The sequence below is a fragment of the Chroicocephalus ridibundus genome, chromosome 3 (assembly GCF_963924245.1).
Source record: "Chroicocephalus ridibundus chromosome 3, bChrRid1.1, whole genome shotgun sequence".
Taxonomy (NCBI): Eukaryota; Metazoa; Chordata; class Aves; order Charadriiformes; family Laridae; genus Chroicocephalus; species Chroicocephalus ridibundus.
This window is the reverse complement of record NC_086286.1, coordinates 70,104,253-70,122,949: the sequence shown is the minus strand read 5'-3', so window position 1 is coordinate 70,122,949 and position 18,697 is coordinate 70,104,253. Positions and strand designations below refer to the sequence as shown.

The following is an 18,697-nucleotide window of genomic DNA, read 5'->3' as shown; positions in this document are numbered from 1 at the left end:
TTTGCTTTACCACCATCTTAGGTCTGCCCCACAGTTTTGGTTGCACCTAGCATCTTGATTAGTAACCGCCCCATACCCCTCACTCAGAAGGAGAGATGCTGGAGCAAACGGTTTCACTCTGTTACACTCACGTAAATGCATTTCTCTTGTAGCTATTGTAGCGACAGCATTCCTGACACGCGTACAACAGTCAAAGGTCTTCTACAGACATTAGGGGTGAGATTTGGACTCACAGCTTTTCCCCCACCACGAGAGTGGCTGAAAGAAACTCTTGCAGCCTTGGTAGCAGCTGAGCAAGGGCCCTTCCAGCAGGGACCCTCCAGCAGGTACCTTCCCAGGCTGCCCCGAGCAGCCCACTCATCCACCGAGGCAGGAGCTGGGTGTGGGGGAGCACGGCCATGCTCGGGGGAGCCACACCAGCCAGGGCTGCTGCAGGGTGTCCCCACGCCTGTGGGGGAGCCCATCAGCAGCCTGAAAGGTGCATAGGAAATGGCCAGCCGCTGTGTGCCCATGGGGCACAAGCCCTTGGTCTCTCTTTGTGTTGCTAGTCCATCTCCAGGCAGCAGGAGAAACATCAGCTCCTCAGGAGTCTCCACACGTCCTGAATTATTAGCTGGATACCAAGTAAATGAAGGAAAAGAAAATTATTTCTGTCCTTCCGTGCCACTTTCCCAATTTGCTTGGTCCTGTCTCCCCAAACTTGCATAATATTTGCACTGCAAATTAAGAAATAATTATCAAGACATTGAGCAGTTAAACACTATTCTGTCCTTTAATGTCTCGGACAAAGGTTTCAATTATTCATTGTCATTTTATGGATAAACTCTTAATGTACCATCATTAGCTAACAATTTTCAAAGGAAATACATTAATGAGGTCTAAGAAAATGTGGGAGTTTTTGCCTTAATTACCTGGTTCATAGATCAGAGTAATTAGATTCCAACAGACTTTAGGTATAATCTAAAAGTAATTACCACAGCTGCCAGCTGTTAAAATATTAAGTTAATTGTGCTCCAGAAAAGTTCGAAAAAAAATTTGCCCTTTTCTGTGGTCAACTTAGATTTAACCTAAGATGTGCTTTGAGAAAACAAAAAGAGCCATTAATACAAATAGGGAAAACAAACTTACAAATTTTAAACTGCTGCACTCAAGGGGATATTTGTAAAACACATTTTTTAAAAGCTAACATCACCTTACCAGGATTTATGACTACACTAGGAATTACTACAGTATTTTGAAAATGAGCCATCTTTCTTAATACAGCATCGGGAATTTATGTATTTTAGACATTTTTTCCTAGTCCAGCATGCCAACTGGTCAGGTAAAGGCTCTAGAAATTGGCCAGTAATTGCACTTTGGAGGTTGAAGCGCACGTAAGAGTTTAGACAAAACATGGGATGGTCGACTCTTGCCAGTAGAGCAGAGCCAGGTATCTTGAAACAGAATAGATACATCCAAGTAAGAAAACACACAAGTGTCAGAAAAGAAGCAGAGAGGAAAGTATCAAGAGAAGGCAGGTTAGGTATGGTTGGGTGTCTCTGGAGGAGGATGGGAGAGCACTGGAGGAGCCTGGTTGCTAGTTAGTGCTAGCGAAAGCTGACACCTACCACAGCAAGGGTTTGCCCAGCAAGGAAGACTTGCAAAGCAGAGGGTGTTTTCTTACTCAGCATTAAGTCTGGGGTTTGCAGCCCTGGTTTCATGCCTTTTACATGTACAATTTCTTTGCTGAGGACTGCTGGGCGTTAAGCAGGGCTGGTTTCTGTTTCACAGAGGTGCTGTGAGAAGAAAGCGTAAACACAACTGGCTGCAGCTCCGGAAAGTCAGGAAGTTAAACCTCTGTACACACTTGCAAGTAACGAGCCTAAGGGGACTGAAACAAACAACATTCAGGAGGGAAGGTTAGAAATGGATACATGATAAAGAAAGAACTTCAGAGAATAAAAATCCACCAGGAAAGAGCCTGACCATCCTCAAAGCTTGGGCGATAGGGCTGGACCCTGCGGCCCTCCCACAGCTCTGTGGGGCTGATGGGGAGCCACTGCTCTCCTCTCCTGAGTCTACTTTATGCTCTATGATCCCTAATCCGCACAGAATTATTTGTGCTCTCTTCCTTTCCAGCCTATGCTCTCTAACGCATGATTAGATGCATTTTGCTGGTGGAAAAAAGCACTTTCCTCTACACCTGCCAGACACGGAGGGAGAGCACCGATGTTCTTGCCCAGGGCAGCCTTTAACCTGGCAGCTAGGAGGTTTTGCTGTGAAGCAGAAGATGTGGGTTTGGACCCTCTCAGAAACAAAATGGAACCTAGTCTAAATACTTTAACCGTTGGTGCACAACATTAAAAAAAACACCCACATTTCCCAAAACCAAACTACTCATTTACTTTTTCAGACCAGGGCGTGTTGCCTGCCCCCCTCGGCAGGGTGCCGTGTGCTGTGGACCCTCAGGTCCCACTACTGATGGCGGTGAGGTTCAAGATGACACAATTTTTACATTTCCCTCACCCTAACCTTGGTGGCTGCAGGAGGAGTACGTTGCCTTTTTCAGATCTCATGTTGAGCCTTCATATACAGAGGGCAAAGAGCTGGCACCTGAAAAAGGTATGATATTTCCTTCAGTTAAATTTTCGAAGAAAAATCCCAGCTTGGTACCACCTTCCCCACTGCTATTTCATTTTTGCAGTGATGCTGGACACCAGAGCATTTGCTGGCCTCTGTTCTATTTAAGTTTGAAATGCTTACAGCACATATCCACAGAGGCATTTGGGCTCCTAACACCCAATAGGATGGTTTAAGAATTTGAATATGCTTGCAGATCTGAACCTAAACTCATTTTGGATCTAACCTTCTGTACTACAGATGAGGCAAAATGAGCAATGAGGCATCTTAAGAACCACTTGCTTGGCGTGAAGTGTAGCACTGCCCCAGGCGGGGGCTGGTAAGGAGCTCTAGGAGAGCCCAGGGGAGCCCAGGGCTGCAGACCTGCCAGACTGCACCAGCTGGAAAGGGCTGCTCCAGCTGGGAAGCACAGTGAGTCACTCAAAATGGGGCTCAGAGGACAAGGAGTGGAGGCAGAATCACATAAAGACTTGTTACAAGGCATTTATACCTACTTAAAAAATGACTCTATTTATGTAACATGTTTATCTAGAAAAAACATGATAATTTGTTAATGTTTTTTAACTGATTCATGCCTAACCAAACTATCCATGACAGAAGACGTAACGAAAGAAAATCCTTAAATTCTCTCACTTCATTCTGCAAACCATTTGTAGCCATGGGAAAGAGCTGCAGGAACAGTTTGTGCGTACGTTTGCAGGAAAGGACTGTGGCAGGTATGGTGGGACAGATCGCAGAGGTATAAACCAGCCTTGAGGGCTGGAGAAAAGTGTCATGTTAGAAAGAAAGGCTGTTTCTACCTTTCCTTTCACATCATGTTAGGCCCCAAAATGCTAACGGATGTGATCACTGAACCTAAGGAGAACAGGTAGCTGGAATAAGGTGGGAAAAGGAGAAGAGTCTTTTTGCTGACAAAGTAGCAGCAGTACCCCATGGGACAACCCCCTAAGCCCTGCTCAGTCCCTTTCTCTGCGCCATGAGGACCAGGGGGATTATGAAGGAGCCAGCGTATTCGCAAGAATGACAGATTGTAACTTCTGAGGCTTTCCTAGGAAGAGCTAAGCCAGCCGTGCCACTTTCTGAGGCTGGCCTGAGCCACTGGTGGCCGGCACTCCTGTACCCAAAGCTGCAGGGAGGGTGTCACAGACAGCATGGGGATAAGGCACTTGTACATACAGGCATTTCTTAAATTCTGGAGGGATCAGGCCCTTGAGACGCCATGTATCCATTTCCACATACTCCCAAGTCTTAACATCCACGAGGAATTTAAAGTTACGTGAGAACGTAAAAATGGCTGGACTGAGCTACCCATCCCGGTACCCACTCTCTGCTGGTGGCAGGCAGCAGCAGAGTGGGGCAAGAGCAGCAGCAGCAAGGCAAAGGCAGGGTAATCCCTCCTCCTGCCCAGCCTGCCGGCGGCTGACAGTCGTCTACACTTAGATCAGACCCACACGGTTTATCAGTCCCAGAGAAAGAGTCATAAAAGGCTACGCTAGAAAATACAAAAACCCAAGAAAAGAGACAGCGGAAGCTTGTCAAAGAGATGTATTATTGCAAAGCACAAGAACACTCCCAGCACACGGGAAAACTAAAAAAAGGGAGGGAGGAAAATTAAAAAAAAAAAAACCAACAAAAAAAAACAGCAAAAACCTGACACTAGTACATGAAGTAGAAGCAAGAAAACTCTCTTCAGAGACTATCAGTTTTAATATGGTGTCAAGGAGTTGAAAGTTAACAAGGTACAGGCGCGTTAAAGTGAAAAAACGTTAGGAAAACACCTGGGCAGTCTTAGGATAGGTAGGAAAAATATCAAACATGTTAAGTGAAGAGATACTCAGAATAAACAGTGGCTTCTTATTGGGAAGAATGGGGTAGATAAGTGTTTGTTTGACATGTATTTAAAGAAAAGAGCTTTTGGCATTTAAAGAAGGATGCAGAGAGAAGGCTCTTCTTATCTTCTCAGACACAAAGGCTGGATATATAAAATATGTGCATGTTGATCATCCAAACAGAAAATGCCATCTCACTAAGGGCTTATGCACACATGGAGTGCTGCGGAAGCAGCTGCTCCTGAGCAGGCCTTCAGTGAGAACACACTGGAAATACTTCTTAGCATTAAAAGAGATAAGCCTTTAAGCTAACAGGTCTGTGCAAAAGCTTATGCCAATCTTTTGCAAAGCAAATAACTTATTATTTAAATGCATGTGTATTCTCCTCAGGCATAGCGATTGTGGTCTGTATTCAGCTGAAAATGCCTTTCCCCTCTCGAATGCAGTCTTCTTGAGCAGTAATGTCTGGGAATGATAACCAGGTCCCTCAAGGATCACAGTGACATTATAGCTTTGTCAAACATGTATTAGCAAACAGTACAAAATCACTGTGGTCATCTGTATGGCATAAGGGAATTTCAATACTTATTAAGTCTTAAACATCGAACACGAGCCTTTTACTAGGACTTTGCTTCATACCTCCTCCCTCCCTCTGCTTTCCCCAGCAAGGCTGTACATCCTTTCCACGCAGCACAGCACCACGGCCTCTCTTCCATGCCAAGAACCGAATGCACATGCCACTGTCCCTCTGCGTCACGCAAATTGAACAGCCAGGATAGTTCTCATTTCTGTGACAGGATACGATGTTGGCTCATGTGCCTGAGGAAAAGATACTGGAGACATCTCTGCTGCTAATATATTTACAAGGTTCATAAAATCTGCCACGTTTACTCACATGGATAAAACTCATTGAACTCAATGAGGTTGAATATACAAGACAGGATTGTCGGATGTGACAACAGTGGCAGAAACCAGACTCCTTAGGTGACGGGACCTATGCAAAGAAGAGAAATTGCTTCTTTGGAAGCACTTTAAAGGGAAAAAGTTGCAAAAAGAGCTGATAAATCTTGGTTTTGTTCACAAACAAGTTCCCAGATGCTTTTATAGAATGTCTGAAAGAAGCTTAGGTTTGGTGGGAAAGTGACTGCATCCTACACCGTTCACACCAGTCCTAACACCTAGGGCAACTAATGAGTGCCTTGTTTTTCTAGGCTCTCTCAGCCTCTCCTTGCATGCCAGTTGCTCCAAGTCCTCAGTCATTTTCATTGCCCTTTGTTGGACTTACTCCAGTATGTCCACGGCCTTCTTGTACGGGGGAGCCCAGAACTGAACACAGTGGTCCGTGTGTGGCCTCACTAGTGCTGAGCAGAGGGGAAGGGTCACCTCCCTCAACATGCTGGCACCGCTCTAATGCAGCCCAGGAGGCTGTTGGATTTCCTCTTCCCCTTTCTAGCTGCAGAAGTCAGGCTTCTGGTACTTTAGTGAAGGAAAGTTGTGTTAGTAACATATCACATCTTTCAGACATCCAGCAGAGGACAACATCACAGTCAGTAGAAAAAGAAAAAAAGTCAGTAAAATACACAACAAATTCCTTTTATTTAAATACCAGACTGCATTTGCTGGCATAACAAACCTACAAAGAGAAATACAGGTTTTTGTAGAAAATGCTTAAAATGTATCTCAAATACCCACAAGTGATGTGTCAGCCAGTTACAAGTTTTGTACACACCTGCAAGCCTCCGTATTAACTAGTGATATGCAAAATGCTGTATGCTACATATGCAGGGAATCAAAGCACTCTGAGCGATATTCTTAATACTTACATCGTAATTGATTTTAATGAGGATGAATATTTGTCTTGAATAAATTAATGTGAGACAATATTGAGAAATTCTAAATTAATTTGCATTAGTGAAAATTAATCATTCAGTAGAATTTTAACAGGCAATTCTGAAGATACTATACTGTCTGCTTGAAAGAACTTTTTTCTTTAAAGTGTATTAAGGCATTTTTGTGAGCATTTGCTTTTTAGCTCCTTAGTAGGACTAAAAATATGGTATGTCTAGGCTTTCTAAACATGTTGCCTTCCTCCACCCTGCTGTCTGGGATTTACGAATATGCCACTCTGATCAAGCTGCTGTTGAGTCTGGAAGCTCTTGGCACGTCAACGGTGCATTTACACATCAGTCCTCAGTAGTTTGCCCTGAGAGTCAAAGCACTGCCAGAGGGATATGCACTTGCCCTAGATCTAACACTTCTGGATACACAGCACTCGCTATGCATGCACTGCCCAGTTCTTATTCTTATACGCCGTAAATGATGGGTATCAGACTCGCTCTGCCAGAACACAAGGACTAGGTCCAGTGCCACCCAAAGACGTTAAGGATGTGATTGCACACAGCAATCCCAGACAGGAATATGGCAGCTCTAATATCAACACCAATTATGTGCTCACTGCCAAGCCCACTGAGATGCTCGTCTGTGTAAGCAGAGGCTCTCCCTGACGCTGCTTGGCATTTGGACAGTAGGGGCAGAGCACAAAAGGAAGTCCCTCCTTCTGGGCCAAAGATGTCTTCTATCCTTTCAGATGCCGTGTAACCATTTGGCTCTCATTTTTCGTTTTCAGAACTATAAAGTAAAAGGAAATCCTTCAAAGCAAACATTTGTTTCATTTAAAAAAGGAGAAGAGACCGTGTTGCTCTTCCTGCGCCCCCTCTCCAGTGGGGCAGTGTTGGCCATTCACACGTGATGCTGAGAGGCCCCTGGGGCTGCCTCTTGCCCCAGACTCTTGAGTGGGAATACGAAGTACCACAAAGTGCAAGTAAAGCCCATCAGCACATCAGCACTGCTTTTCCCAGACTTCTTAAAGAGGGCAGTGTGTGCCTTTTTCTCAGTTGGGAGGGCGAGCACTACCACTACTCTTTCAGCTCTAGCTTCTGTCCTTCCTTCCTGGCTGTGTTTTCATCAAATTGCTGAACATACATAATAGCAAAATATATGTCTCTCATGAGATTCTAAATAACTTAAGCTGTGCAAGGGGTTATGGAGGTGGCAATGCTATCTAATTTAGGCACCCTGGGTCCTTCTGAGTAGCACTTCCCTCTAGGAGGAGTGGCATTGCTTTGCAGGGTGAATTACTTGTCTTGCAACAGTACTGCTTGTGCAATAAAGCACTGCTCATCATTTGAAAGAGTGGTAGAACCTGTCTGTTTGCAATTTTGAGCCTTAACCTGAACCATATGTGACTAAAGAAGTGGACATTCACCTTAGACAACCCTTCGTTCCCCTCTCTACCCTTCCCTCCTCCAAAAAACAAAGGAAACAACAATACAGATGTTTCAGTAAGGGATGTTCCTTTTGCATATGCCCTATGGTTCAGAAAATCAACTGGTATTTCAGGTGCAATAAGAATGAAGGATTGGACTTGGCATCATTATCTGAATTCATGAATAAATATGTGCAGAAGAACTCTGTCCCTTCAAAGGGTCATGAGACATTAGCTGGTTTGACTTCTTATTTAGGACGAGTAAGCAGTTTAGTTTCTCAGGGGATTACTACAGTTAAGTTACAGCCTCATATGCTCTTCATGAGACAAGAAGGACATTTTCACGAGCAGCTTTTTCTTGCAGTTGCAGTCGATCTTAATATGTGAAGGACACAGCTTCGTATTTGTTTCCAGTTAATTTCAGAATTATTTTGCTTCAAATGTCTCTGAAAACAAACAAAACAAAATGACAGGGTGAAACAGAAAATCTACTCTTGGATTTAAAAATTACACAGAGAGTGCAGGTGAATGAGCTCTTGAGTCAAATTAATGGCTGCAAGTTAGGGCTCATCTGTGCCGTAAAATGGTTTGTCAGTACAATTATACCAGCAATCCCAAGACTACAGCAAAAATAAAGCTAATATATGACTCCGACCCAGCTACGCCAGCAACTTTGCCTAAGTGTATGAAACTCATACTAGTAAATTTTTCTTTTACTGGTATAGCTTATGCAGTTTAGGGAAATGTTTGAGCTATATGGGGCAAAAGAGCTCATTTAGTCAGTGTAAGCTGTGACTCCAGCAAAAAGTTTTCCCGGTGCTTCTCCGGTGTGACTACACCCATGGTGCCTGTGTCGTGTTGCTGGTCTGTCGGAGATGGGAGAAGACAGAGGCTTGGAAAGAGGCTTCCAACAGGTGTGCCCAGGGGCTGGGTTAAGAGAGGTGCATACCTGGAGGGAAGTTAATTAATAATTTAATTTATATTTAATGGCAATATGCCAGAGTGCTAAGGCTTTACCAGTGGTCTCTGTTCCCAGCTCTTTGCCACACTACAAAAACACCTGTTTTAATGGGCCCTCTAGGGTGCAGGTAGGAAGAACATCTAGATAATCATGGTAGTTTGGTAGTCTTAGAGTCTCTGAACCTACAACTGTTTTGAGACAGGCTGCTTGAAGTTCTGCCTGTGTCAAAGCTAAGAACTGAATTGCAGCTTTTGGAGCAGCACTCTATTTATTTGCTCCCTCTCGACTCTTCCTTCCTTCGTAATCACCATTGATTGCACCCTGAGAAAAATGCTTCTGTTTGCACATCAGGGAAAAGTGAAAACACCAGGCAGTAGAGAAAGTACCTAACAATGAAAATTAGCAAAGCAGGTGATGCTCCCAAATCTGCATTGAAAACTACTTAAGAGGAGAGGGATTTTCAAAAGTGCTGGGAACATTCCACTCCAGTCACAGATTTGAGTTCCTCACTTCACTGTCCCCGAGGCTGCAAAGTTTGCCTCAGCCTTTCAGCTAGAGGCAAGGGGAGCTACAAAAGAAAGAGCTAGACAAAAGGGTCAGTGGTATGAAAGCTCCAGAGAAATGTTGTAGAAAAACAGTACAAAAAGATTAATGAAGATGCAATGGGGTCAGAAACGTTGGGTTTCAATTGTAGCATTGTCTGTAACCTTCTCTTACGCAGGAACCTACATCTTGGCATAACCAAGGTAAAAAATGAAAAAAAGTGCCACCTCAGTCTGTTTTGTACAATTACTTTTAAAAAAATCAGTACAAATTGAAAAATATAGAAAAGTACCTTGTTCAAACAAAACTGCCTCAACTGCTGAGTTCATGACAAGAGCAAAACACAGCTGTGTAGTTTTTTTATTCCCTATTGCACTTCTACTTTTCCTTTTTTGGCTCCTACCTAACAAGTGCACAGGCTTAGTCAGCTGAGACCATTCCTTTTCCAGCACTTGTGCGAAGTTCAAGTCCAGAGAGCAATGTCCTGAAACAGCCTGACACCAGTACTCGTTTTCAGCTCTCTGAGTGGCTGGACCGTGTTGCTTCTGTCCTTTTCCAGCCATGAGTTTACAACCAGTTACCAGCACCGGAGACAGAAGCTGCCTTCTCTGGTTTTGCTGTTGTTGGTTGTTGTTGTTGCTGCTCCTGCATGCCTCCACCCCATTTTTGTTTGCAGGGACATGGGATGAGACATTTTAACAGCACCAGAGCTATTCCAGTTCATTACGATGAACCTTCTCTCTCCCCATTTTTCTCACACCTGAGAAAAACTACTATTGACATCTTTAATGCCATCTAAAAAATTGTCACACTGAGGGCTTTCCCTATTAAAAAAAAAAAGCAAAAACAAAACAACCAAAAAAACAAAACAAAAAGAAAAACAAAAAACTAAAACCCCCAAACAATTAATGGCAATAAAAGGAAAGAAATTTGTGTTGTTGAAAAGAAAGCCACACATTTTAAACGTGCTCAGGGTTTTATCCTACTTTCTCTTGAATCTTTCATGAAAGTTTAAAATGTGTTAATGGTGGTTGTTGCTATAGCAAGCTCAGGCAGCTGTAGTCAAGTCCCTTGTTTCATTGCTTATTGTTCTGGAGTGATGAGGTCATGTTAACATCATTGACCCTCTGGGCACATTTATTCTATGAAAATTAACATAGCAATGACCTGAGGCAAATCTCTTAGGATGAGGACTAGCTCGTAGTAATATCATCCTGGCATGCTTTGGCCCAGACTGTGGAAAGATTTTTTGAGGGCACTGAGGAAACACTGCAAATAATAAATAATGATATTTTGAAAGTACACCTGACTGTTGAGGTTTACTTCTATACATTAAAACAATTTTCCCCTCTAATAACTCCATTTTAAAGTAATTTGGGTTAATAGACTTCATTTCGATAGATCATATATATCAAATAATTAAAAGTGGATATTAATAAATAGCATAAACATCCTGAGGAAGGGAGGGACTATGGGTGGGAAAGAGCTGACTGATCAGTTCTTGAAGTAGAACTAACATGATCAGATGTTAAGCATTTGGCACAGATGAAAGAGACAACTCATTTTTGTGCATTATTTGCTTGTAAGTAAGCCTAAAAGAGCTAATTTCATTATTTTTAATAGACCCTTCAACCACCTGTGTAGCATACGTGCTCAAAAGCTGTTTTTTTGAAGTCCATTTTACCTGTCTAGATATTTTATAGGGCTTTTGATCACATTAAAGGTTAATATCATGTGCCCACATCGAATCCATGTTTCTCAAAAACGCTCACAAGTGCAAGCACAGAAGCTGGATAGAAATTTTAAGTGCCAGATAAAAGCCATAATGGAGGATTTCTGATATCGGGGGGGAGACCAGCAGGTTGGAGGAGCTACATACTCCTTGGCTAGCTAATGATTTCAGAGGTCAGCGACTGAGGATGATAATTTATGGGATTGCTTCATAATCCAAGACAGACAGTGATCTCCCTCAAGGTGGCAAAGGTCCTTTCTTTCATGTTTTGCTAGAGCCCTCAAAGAAGACAACTAATAAAATGAAAACTTACCTCTATTGATAGGGAGTTTAAAGGGCAGGTGGATAAAGACTTAAAGGAGATAATGCCATGACTGTAAGTAATATAATTAGAGGCTGATCCCCTAGGCTGGCATTGCTTCTTGAAACCATGCTTTTCCCTTAATACTATAGTCAAAGAACTATTTTGGTCAAAAGAGAGTTACATGCTCTCTTTCTTGACTTCTTTATGCGATAGAGCAAGTCCCCCGACCCCAGCGGCATGTGGACTGAGGAAGTAACGCATTATGTGAAACGCCCTACTTTCTTTCATTTTTCAGTCTTTCCTGTAACTTTGGAGTTTCTGTGGCTGTGAACAGGGGAAGAGATGGCTACACAGATACCACACATATGTCATGTTTCTGAGGGGTTTGAGCATTTCAGAAAAAAAAATAACAGCTTATTTCAGATTCAATACCCAACTAGAATAGAAACATTGCATTCCATTTTAAAATAAATACAAAGTACATTTTGAAATAAAATACCGCTTCATAATAAAATCATTTTTTAAATCTCTGAAACACAACATTTTTGAAGTTTTGCTGTGTTTTCAGGGGTTTCTCTTAACAAGATAAACTATTCATCTGAATCAAGTGAAGTTCATAGAAGGTTTAGCTATGAGCAAAAAGAGCTGGGACTACACAGTGTCACTCAGATCTAGAAAAAAGTCTAATCTGTGTTTAGCTGGAAATGATGCTTGGAGGTTTTCAGAAGCAAAGGCCCTCTTCACTAGCACTTTATGTCTCTTCAGACTGCCAGAGCAGAACTTCGAGGGTTTAGTGAAAACACAGATAATTCCTGAAAGCTTTTTAAAAGACAAACCTTAGTCATGCACAACAAGGCATGCGCTTCTAAAAAGAGAAAAAGGATTGCATTTAGAGTACTATAATTTGTTATAGCAAACTGGCACAAATCAGAAAAATCAGACAGGCTTTCTGAGACAAAGCCTTTCTCTAGGTTTCTGTGTATTTTTGTAAGGATAACTGTTGGTCTAATTAGGGTTTTATCTCCACCTGCAAACCTGGTTTTGCCTGTGCACTTCTATCATCAGACCATAGAAAAACCATAGAACAACCACTTTGACGAAAGCGACATTGCCAAGAACGACAAGGGCTCACAGGCAGCAGCTCAGAGGTGCCCTTCTCGCGTTGTTGACAGAAGACTTGGGGCAACAGTGGCAGCCCCTGTAAATCCTCCCTCATTTTGGGGAGTGAAGGTTACCAGCCAGTCTGAAAAATCACTCTGCCCACACTTGTTTGCATCTGTAAGTGATCATAGGTCACACTCACCTTCTTCCTTCAGAGAGTGCGTGCTTATTTCTAACTGTGGCGTCTTGAAATACTTTTCTTATGTTTTCAATTATGTTTTCATCCACATAGTCGTAGTTGTGCTCTTCTTCCTCGTCCTTTTCTGCCTCGCACTTTCCAAGTCCCTGATTTGTTAGATCTGAGTAATTAGCAAAAAATAACTGTAAGGAAATGGAAGACTCTGCCCTTGCACCGAAAAACGTACAATTCATACAGACAACGACAAATGCAAAAAACCAAAGGAAGCAATGTTCTTCTCACTTTTCTGATTTTCACAGAGGTCTTAAATGACTTGCTGAAGTTCCTGAACAATATCTGTGGCAGATAAAGAATGAAACCCAGTAGAGCATTTTATAAAAGAGCCTTCACTCTTAAGAATTCCTTTTTCAGTTTTTGCATAATACTTGTACCTCCAAGTCTGTCATCAAACTAGGTAATCTGTTGTCCATTCCCTGCTAGCTGTCCACGGATAACTCTAAGGTTTAATAAAATGGCTAAAAAGTGTAATCACTGACAGCGTAAAAGCAAGCAGTGAAAATTGACTGATCATATTGAGAGAAGAGCAGTCCATCTGCCATGTGCACCAACAATGGTCCCTATCACAGATTTGCTCCCATGCTCTTGTGTTTCGTTGCCTGAAGAGATGGGTCTCTGCAGCTAGGAAACTGTGTTGTTACTTTGGAATTTCCTAGAGCCATAATCCCCAGTTTCTTCTTAATCAGAAGGTGATATAACAGAGATGCAGGCTTGAAAGTGGTTTGAGGTTAAACTGAAAAGTTTTGAAGTACATTTCATGTCCACCTAGACCAACCTGGGCAATACTGAGGACAAACCTTCCAAAAAGCAGCGCGTTATAAGGGCAGAGAAATTCATGGGAGGCCTCTTTGCAACTTTAGAGCCAGGCTGGGCTCTGCTTTGAATATTGGCACAGCAACAGTTCCGCATTACAGCTCCCATCGAGAGTTACAGGACTCAGGGTCTCCTCCCCTGCTGGGTGGTCCTACTGCTCCCCTGGGGCTAGAGGTAGCTCCACAAGACACCTGGGACTACTGGACCTGCAAGGAACAGTCATTGAGTGTCTCATGTCCCCTTTCCCTTGGCCCGGGCTTGTGGTGGGGAAGAGCCAGGTGGCAGTAGGACCAGTCAGGGCTGAGGCAGACATACAGAAGTTCCCCTGCCAGGAGCAGGTCACCCTTGGGGTTTGTCAGAAAGCCTCGTATTTAATAGACCTGCGAGGATACTGCGTTTTTAATGCAAAAAGTTTCACGTGAAATGGCAAAACAGTGTGAAACATGGCCTTTGGTGCAGTGGTTTTGGTTCCTGTTTGGTTAATTTGCCACGACGTAACCTGAAACAACCTGCAAGTGTGCACAAGGCCTCACAGCCTATCTGACCTCCCAGCAAGGCCATGCTTGTCAAACAGGTCCTTATTCATGGGCCTGAGCTTCTCAGACAAGAATCCTCCAAAGCTTACTCGTGTGGTCACTGTGTGCCCCTTCACCAAGGAAATAGCTGTATATTCTCTCAGCGGTCTCCAAACCCTGCTTGTGTTCTTCCTGAGACTCCATGGCTGAAGCGTCTCTCCCCGAAAAACTGGGTAGGACTCATTTCTTCCTGAAGTTGTGATCGTCTCCTTGATAGATTTTTTTTAAGGCCTAAAATAATCATTATGTTAATCAAGCAGCTGTCTGGCCACACCCGAACAGAGTTTATCTAAAAAGACCGATTTACCTGCAAGTTCATCTGCTACTTTTGATGAATGTGTAAATTAGCAAAGTATTTCCAGATCCAGGCATCAAAAGGAAAAAAATAAGCCCAAACCCCAAACCTATGATGGGAAATTCAATTAAGATCTCACCCACACATGTGGCCACTATCTTCTTAGTAAGAATTTCCAGGTTTGTAGTTCATTTGCAAGTTGGCTGTGTCTGACATCAGTAAAAGTAAACTAATGAATAAAACAGTCACTGAAAGAATAAGCTAATCCCTGTGATTCAGCAAGGGAAATATTGTTTGTGCGCTGAGACTTGCTAATACGGATATAAAGTACAGATTGCTCATGGATGGCATAGCTAGACGTTCCTCTTTCCCAAACACATGCAAACAAAATGATACGGTTCTAAGCAAGACAACTCAAGGAGAAAAGAAATTAATGTCATCAGGCCAGACTAAATCATAGCTGTCCCCAGTCCCAAACCTGTGTAGGATGTCTTCTGAAATGTATATATTTACACTTCAATAAAGCATTAAGCAATAAATAGGACAAGCTGAACGATCTCAAGGGAACTCTGAACAGTGAAATCAATGCAATTTGCTTCCCTGTTTGAAAAAAAATCTATTAGCCTCAACACTGAATTACTGAATCAGATATGTCATCTCAGCCTGCTAAGAAAACAAGGCTTATGTCATCATGCTGTCTGTCCGTCCATCAGTCTCTTCAGTACTTTTAAAAGTTTTTTTGCCAATTTCAGTCAGATTTTAAAAGGGGACAGAAGTCTCAGTGTGGTTACAAAAGCGAGAGTTGAATTAGTTCCTCTATTGAAAGAAAAGCATGCGGAACACAGCTGTTATACACTCCATTTGGCAGCAGACAGCAGGATAAATCAACATGTGCATATTGGTTGGCCACTCAACACACACATAGCTCCAGACCTGCTCTTTTTCATTTTTTAGGAGTGCCATAAGGAGAGTTTTGGTTGTTATCAGGGAAGGAGGAGAGGAGCAGTAGGGGACAACAGACCTGAATACTTATTAAACCAAATTTCATTAACTCTGCTCTTCCTGGAACAATTTGTATAATTATGTTTGCCGTTATAGTGGAAGGGTTGTGCTCTGCAGACTAAAAATTTCCATTTATCTCACTTGTATTGTCAAGCATGTAGGATTTGGTTTTTTTTCCTTGGAATATACTTACTGTTTTTTCACAAATTTCAAGGTCACAAACAGTTGTCATAATTGCGCATTCTGCCCTCCTTCAAAATGTAGGCAACAGAAGTAACCCAACTCATCAGGACCCCTGCCTGAATGCAACCAGTGCTAGAAACCCCAGCTCACGTACATACAAGGCTGCACACCTAAACGCCCCTGGCCGTGACCATAACACAGTTTTATAGCTGTGATAAACACCTCCATTCAGGATTTATGCTGCATAAATTAACATTCAACCACATAATAACATTTAGTGTTTATTTATGCCTAACTTGAAAAGAGTAGTTGTGAATTATTATGTGCAATAATATTCTGAACTAAACAAAGTAGAACCACATCCTTATTTCTGCACATCATTCTTAACTGAAAATATACAGAACTTAAGGCATTTGCATAAGCCAAATCTATGAACAGCAGCATTTTATTTGCTGTGGGCCTGGTTCTGATGCTCCTCAGTGTTAATGAGAATTAATTCCGTGGGGAGTGCTACGGAAGAATCAGAGCCCATGAAACTAATGGACTGTTCCTTGAGCTGGTATCCATCAAGCTTCATGTGATGATGTAGCATATCTTTAAAAACTGTTAAGTGCCACAATCAAAACATTTCATATGCACCGTAGGGTTGCAATTCACGTGTGGGCAATATTCATCTCCCTCTGGAATCTATTAAGCCGTTGTTTGGAAAAGTTTACTCTTAAATTTAATTTGTTAAAAAAATTTAAATTTCCTGAAAGTTACGTCTGTTGACCTCTTTCACTGTCCTTTTATTTTTTCGTTTTCTTCTTTGTCACTTCTTTTCTGGTCTGTCTTGCTGGTTCTATTGAATTCTTAGAGGCACTAATTTCCACCGTTGCGCTACTGCCTCTTTTTGTAAATTAAATCCTCAGTGCATCAACAGCTCTCACAGATGAGAAACAGTTGCCACAAGTTTGAAACAATCCCATATTTCAGGGACCACCATACCTTCCTGCAAGAGGGTAAGGAGAAGGGTGCAGGGCACCGTCACGCACCCCCCAGGCTCCCAGGCGCTGCTCTGCATAGGGCTGGGGGAGCAGAGACAACCAGAACTGCCAGAGAGCGGGAGAGGTGACTCGTGAAGTCCCCTTCAGTTACCCTACACATAACACTGTGATACCTCCTCCTTCCAACCACTTCTACAGGCTCCTGCCTGGAACCTCTGCATATTACTGAAATTAAAATCAGTCAAATCTAATAAACGAGGGGAATATGTAAACCTCTCTTTCCCTTGCTGTACAACAAGTTAGAGTTTAGTTAAGAAGAAAGCTGATTGAAAATGCTTAAATATTATTTACTAAAATGTACTCGCCATCCTTTTTTTAATTAATTTTCTTACCTTTTTTAAAATTTATCTCAGAAGATGTGTCAGCCAAAGAAAAAAACAGGAAAAAGAGTCCAATTATTTTTTTAAAGATAGTTAAAGGAATCATAGAATCATAGATTCATAGAATTGTTAGGGTTGGAAGGGACCTTAAAGATCATCTAGTTCCAACCCCCTTGCCATGGGCAGGGACATCTCCCGCTAGGTCAGGTTGCTCAGAGCCCCATCCAGCCTTAAAAACTTCCAGTGATGAGGCTTTCACTACCTCTCTGGGCAACATATTCCAGTGTCTCACCACCCTCATGGTGAAGAACTTCTTCCTAACGTCCAATCTGAATTGTCCCATCTCTAGTTTTAATCCATTCCCTCTGGTCCTATCATTACCCGACATCCTGAAAAGTCTCTCACCAGCTTTCTTGTAGGCCCCCTTAAGATACTGGTAGGCCACTATAAGGTCTCCTCGGAGCCTTCTTTTCTCCAGACTGAACAACCCCAGCTCTCTCAGCCTGTCCTCATAGGAGAGGTGCTCCAGCCCTCTGATCATCCTTGTGGCCCTTCTCTGGACCACAGGAGCCAAACAATCTAACAACAGTTTTGCCCTAATCAAAGACTGACCTGAAGTGTAGAAGCTGGAAAGAGTTGTCATACATGCATACAGCAAAGGATTCCTATTGCTTATCCCTCTGCACCTAATTCAGAGTGCTAGTATGAAATCCCTGTGACATCATCGAATAAAGAGCTTTTTTTGAAATAATTCGAAATTCTATGTTTTGTTTTAAGTTTTTGGGAATATTATGTTTAATTCATTTTAATATTTGTTTTAGAGCACAGCCCCATAATCAAATGTTATGCTGATGGGACAGCAAGCTACAGCACCAGGGCAGAAATTTCTTAAACCATCTTCATTGACAAATTTAGTAGAATTTATATGTGCATCCTAAACTGCAATCAGAAGGCCCTTTCCCTTTTTTCTTTCTCCAGCCTACTAGCCTCTTAAATCAAGTGCCTAAAGTCAGAATATATAAATATCTTCCCTAAAACATCCCGACATCAATAAACAAAATCAACATAAACACTTTTTTATTGCAGACCGTAACAATTCCAGAAACCTAAGCCATGAGCTAGAAGATTAGGTAATGTTTTAGAAACCTCACTTAGAATAAATTTCAAGGTTAAAGAAAAACAGATACAGCAGATATCTGATGAGAGTTATTATCCTGCAGATATTGCTATTATTTCTAATGAATTCAAATTCAGTCAAATATAAGATAATACCTTTGGTGGCCAATTCAAGTTGAATTGCAAGAGAGGAAAAAGATTCAATTTCTTAGAAACAAAGATAATAAATCCTATCTTTATTAACATGAGCTCTGCACGGGAACACAATAGAGGCCTTAAAACTGAAAGAAAAACATGTTCCTTTTCTTTTCGGAATTATCTGGCCTTTGGTAAGAAATAGCAATTGTCTCTGTAACTGTTTTTTTTTTTGAGAGCACAGATTCAACACCCTTATTAGGAATTTGAAACAGGTTGGTGCTTTGGAGGGTGGCTTAACATTCACCAGTAGAAGTTTAAAGATTAGTCAGTGAATGGTGCATTTCCTCCCACTCAAAACCCACAGGAGTGTGTCTGTGTTATTAGTTTTGACATATTTTCTAATCCATTATCTTGTGAATTAGCAGAGCAGAGTACACTCTCTGGAACAGGCAAGCTCGCTGCACGCAACAGCGGACTCATGGGGATCCCTTGGCTGGCCAGGAAGAACTGCTATATCATCTAATACAATCTTCTGTTATCATTGAATTAAACCAAATAATTTTGGGTTACACCAACACACATCTTTCAGAAAAATCTTT

At 42.1% G+C, this 18,697-nt stretch overlaps 1 protein-coding gene across 1 annotated transcript in view; it reads right to left on the bottom strand.

Moving 5' to 3' along the window:
- Positions 1 to 12,552: 12,552 nt before the first annotated feature.
- Positions 12,553 to 18,697, bottom strand: part of THEMIS (thymocyte selection associated) — a 78,497-nt gene continuing 72,352 nt past the window's right edge. Inside the window, exon 6 of the mRNA XM_063331073.1 lies at positions 12,553 to 12,713. Coding sequence (XP_063187143.1) covers positions 12,553 to 12,713 — 161 coding nt within the window. The remainder of the gene's footprint in view (positions 12,714 to 18,697) is intronic.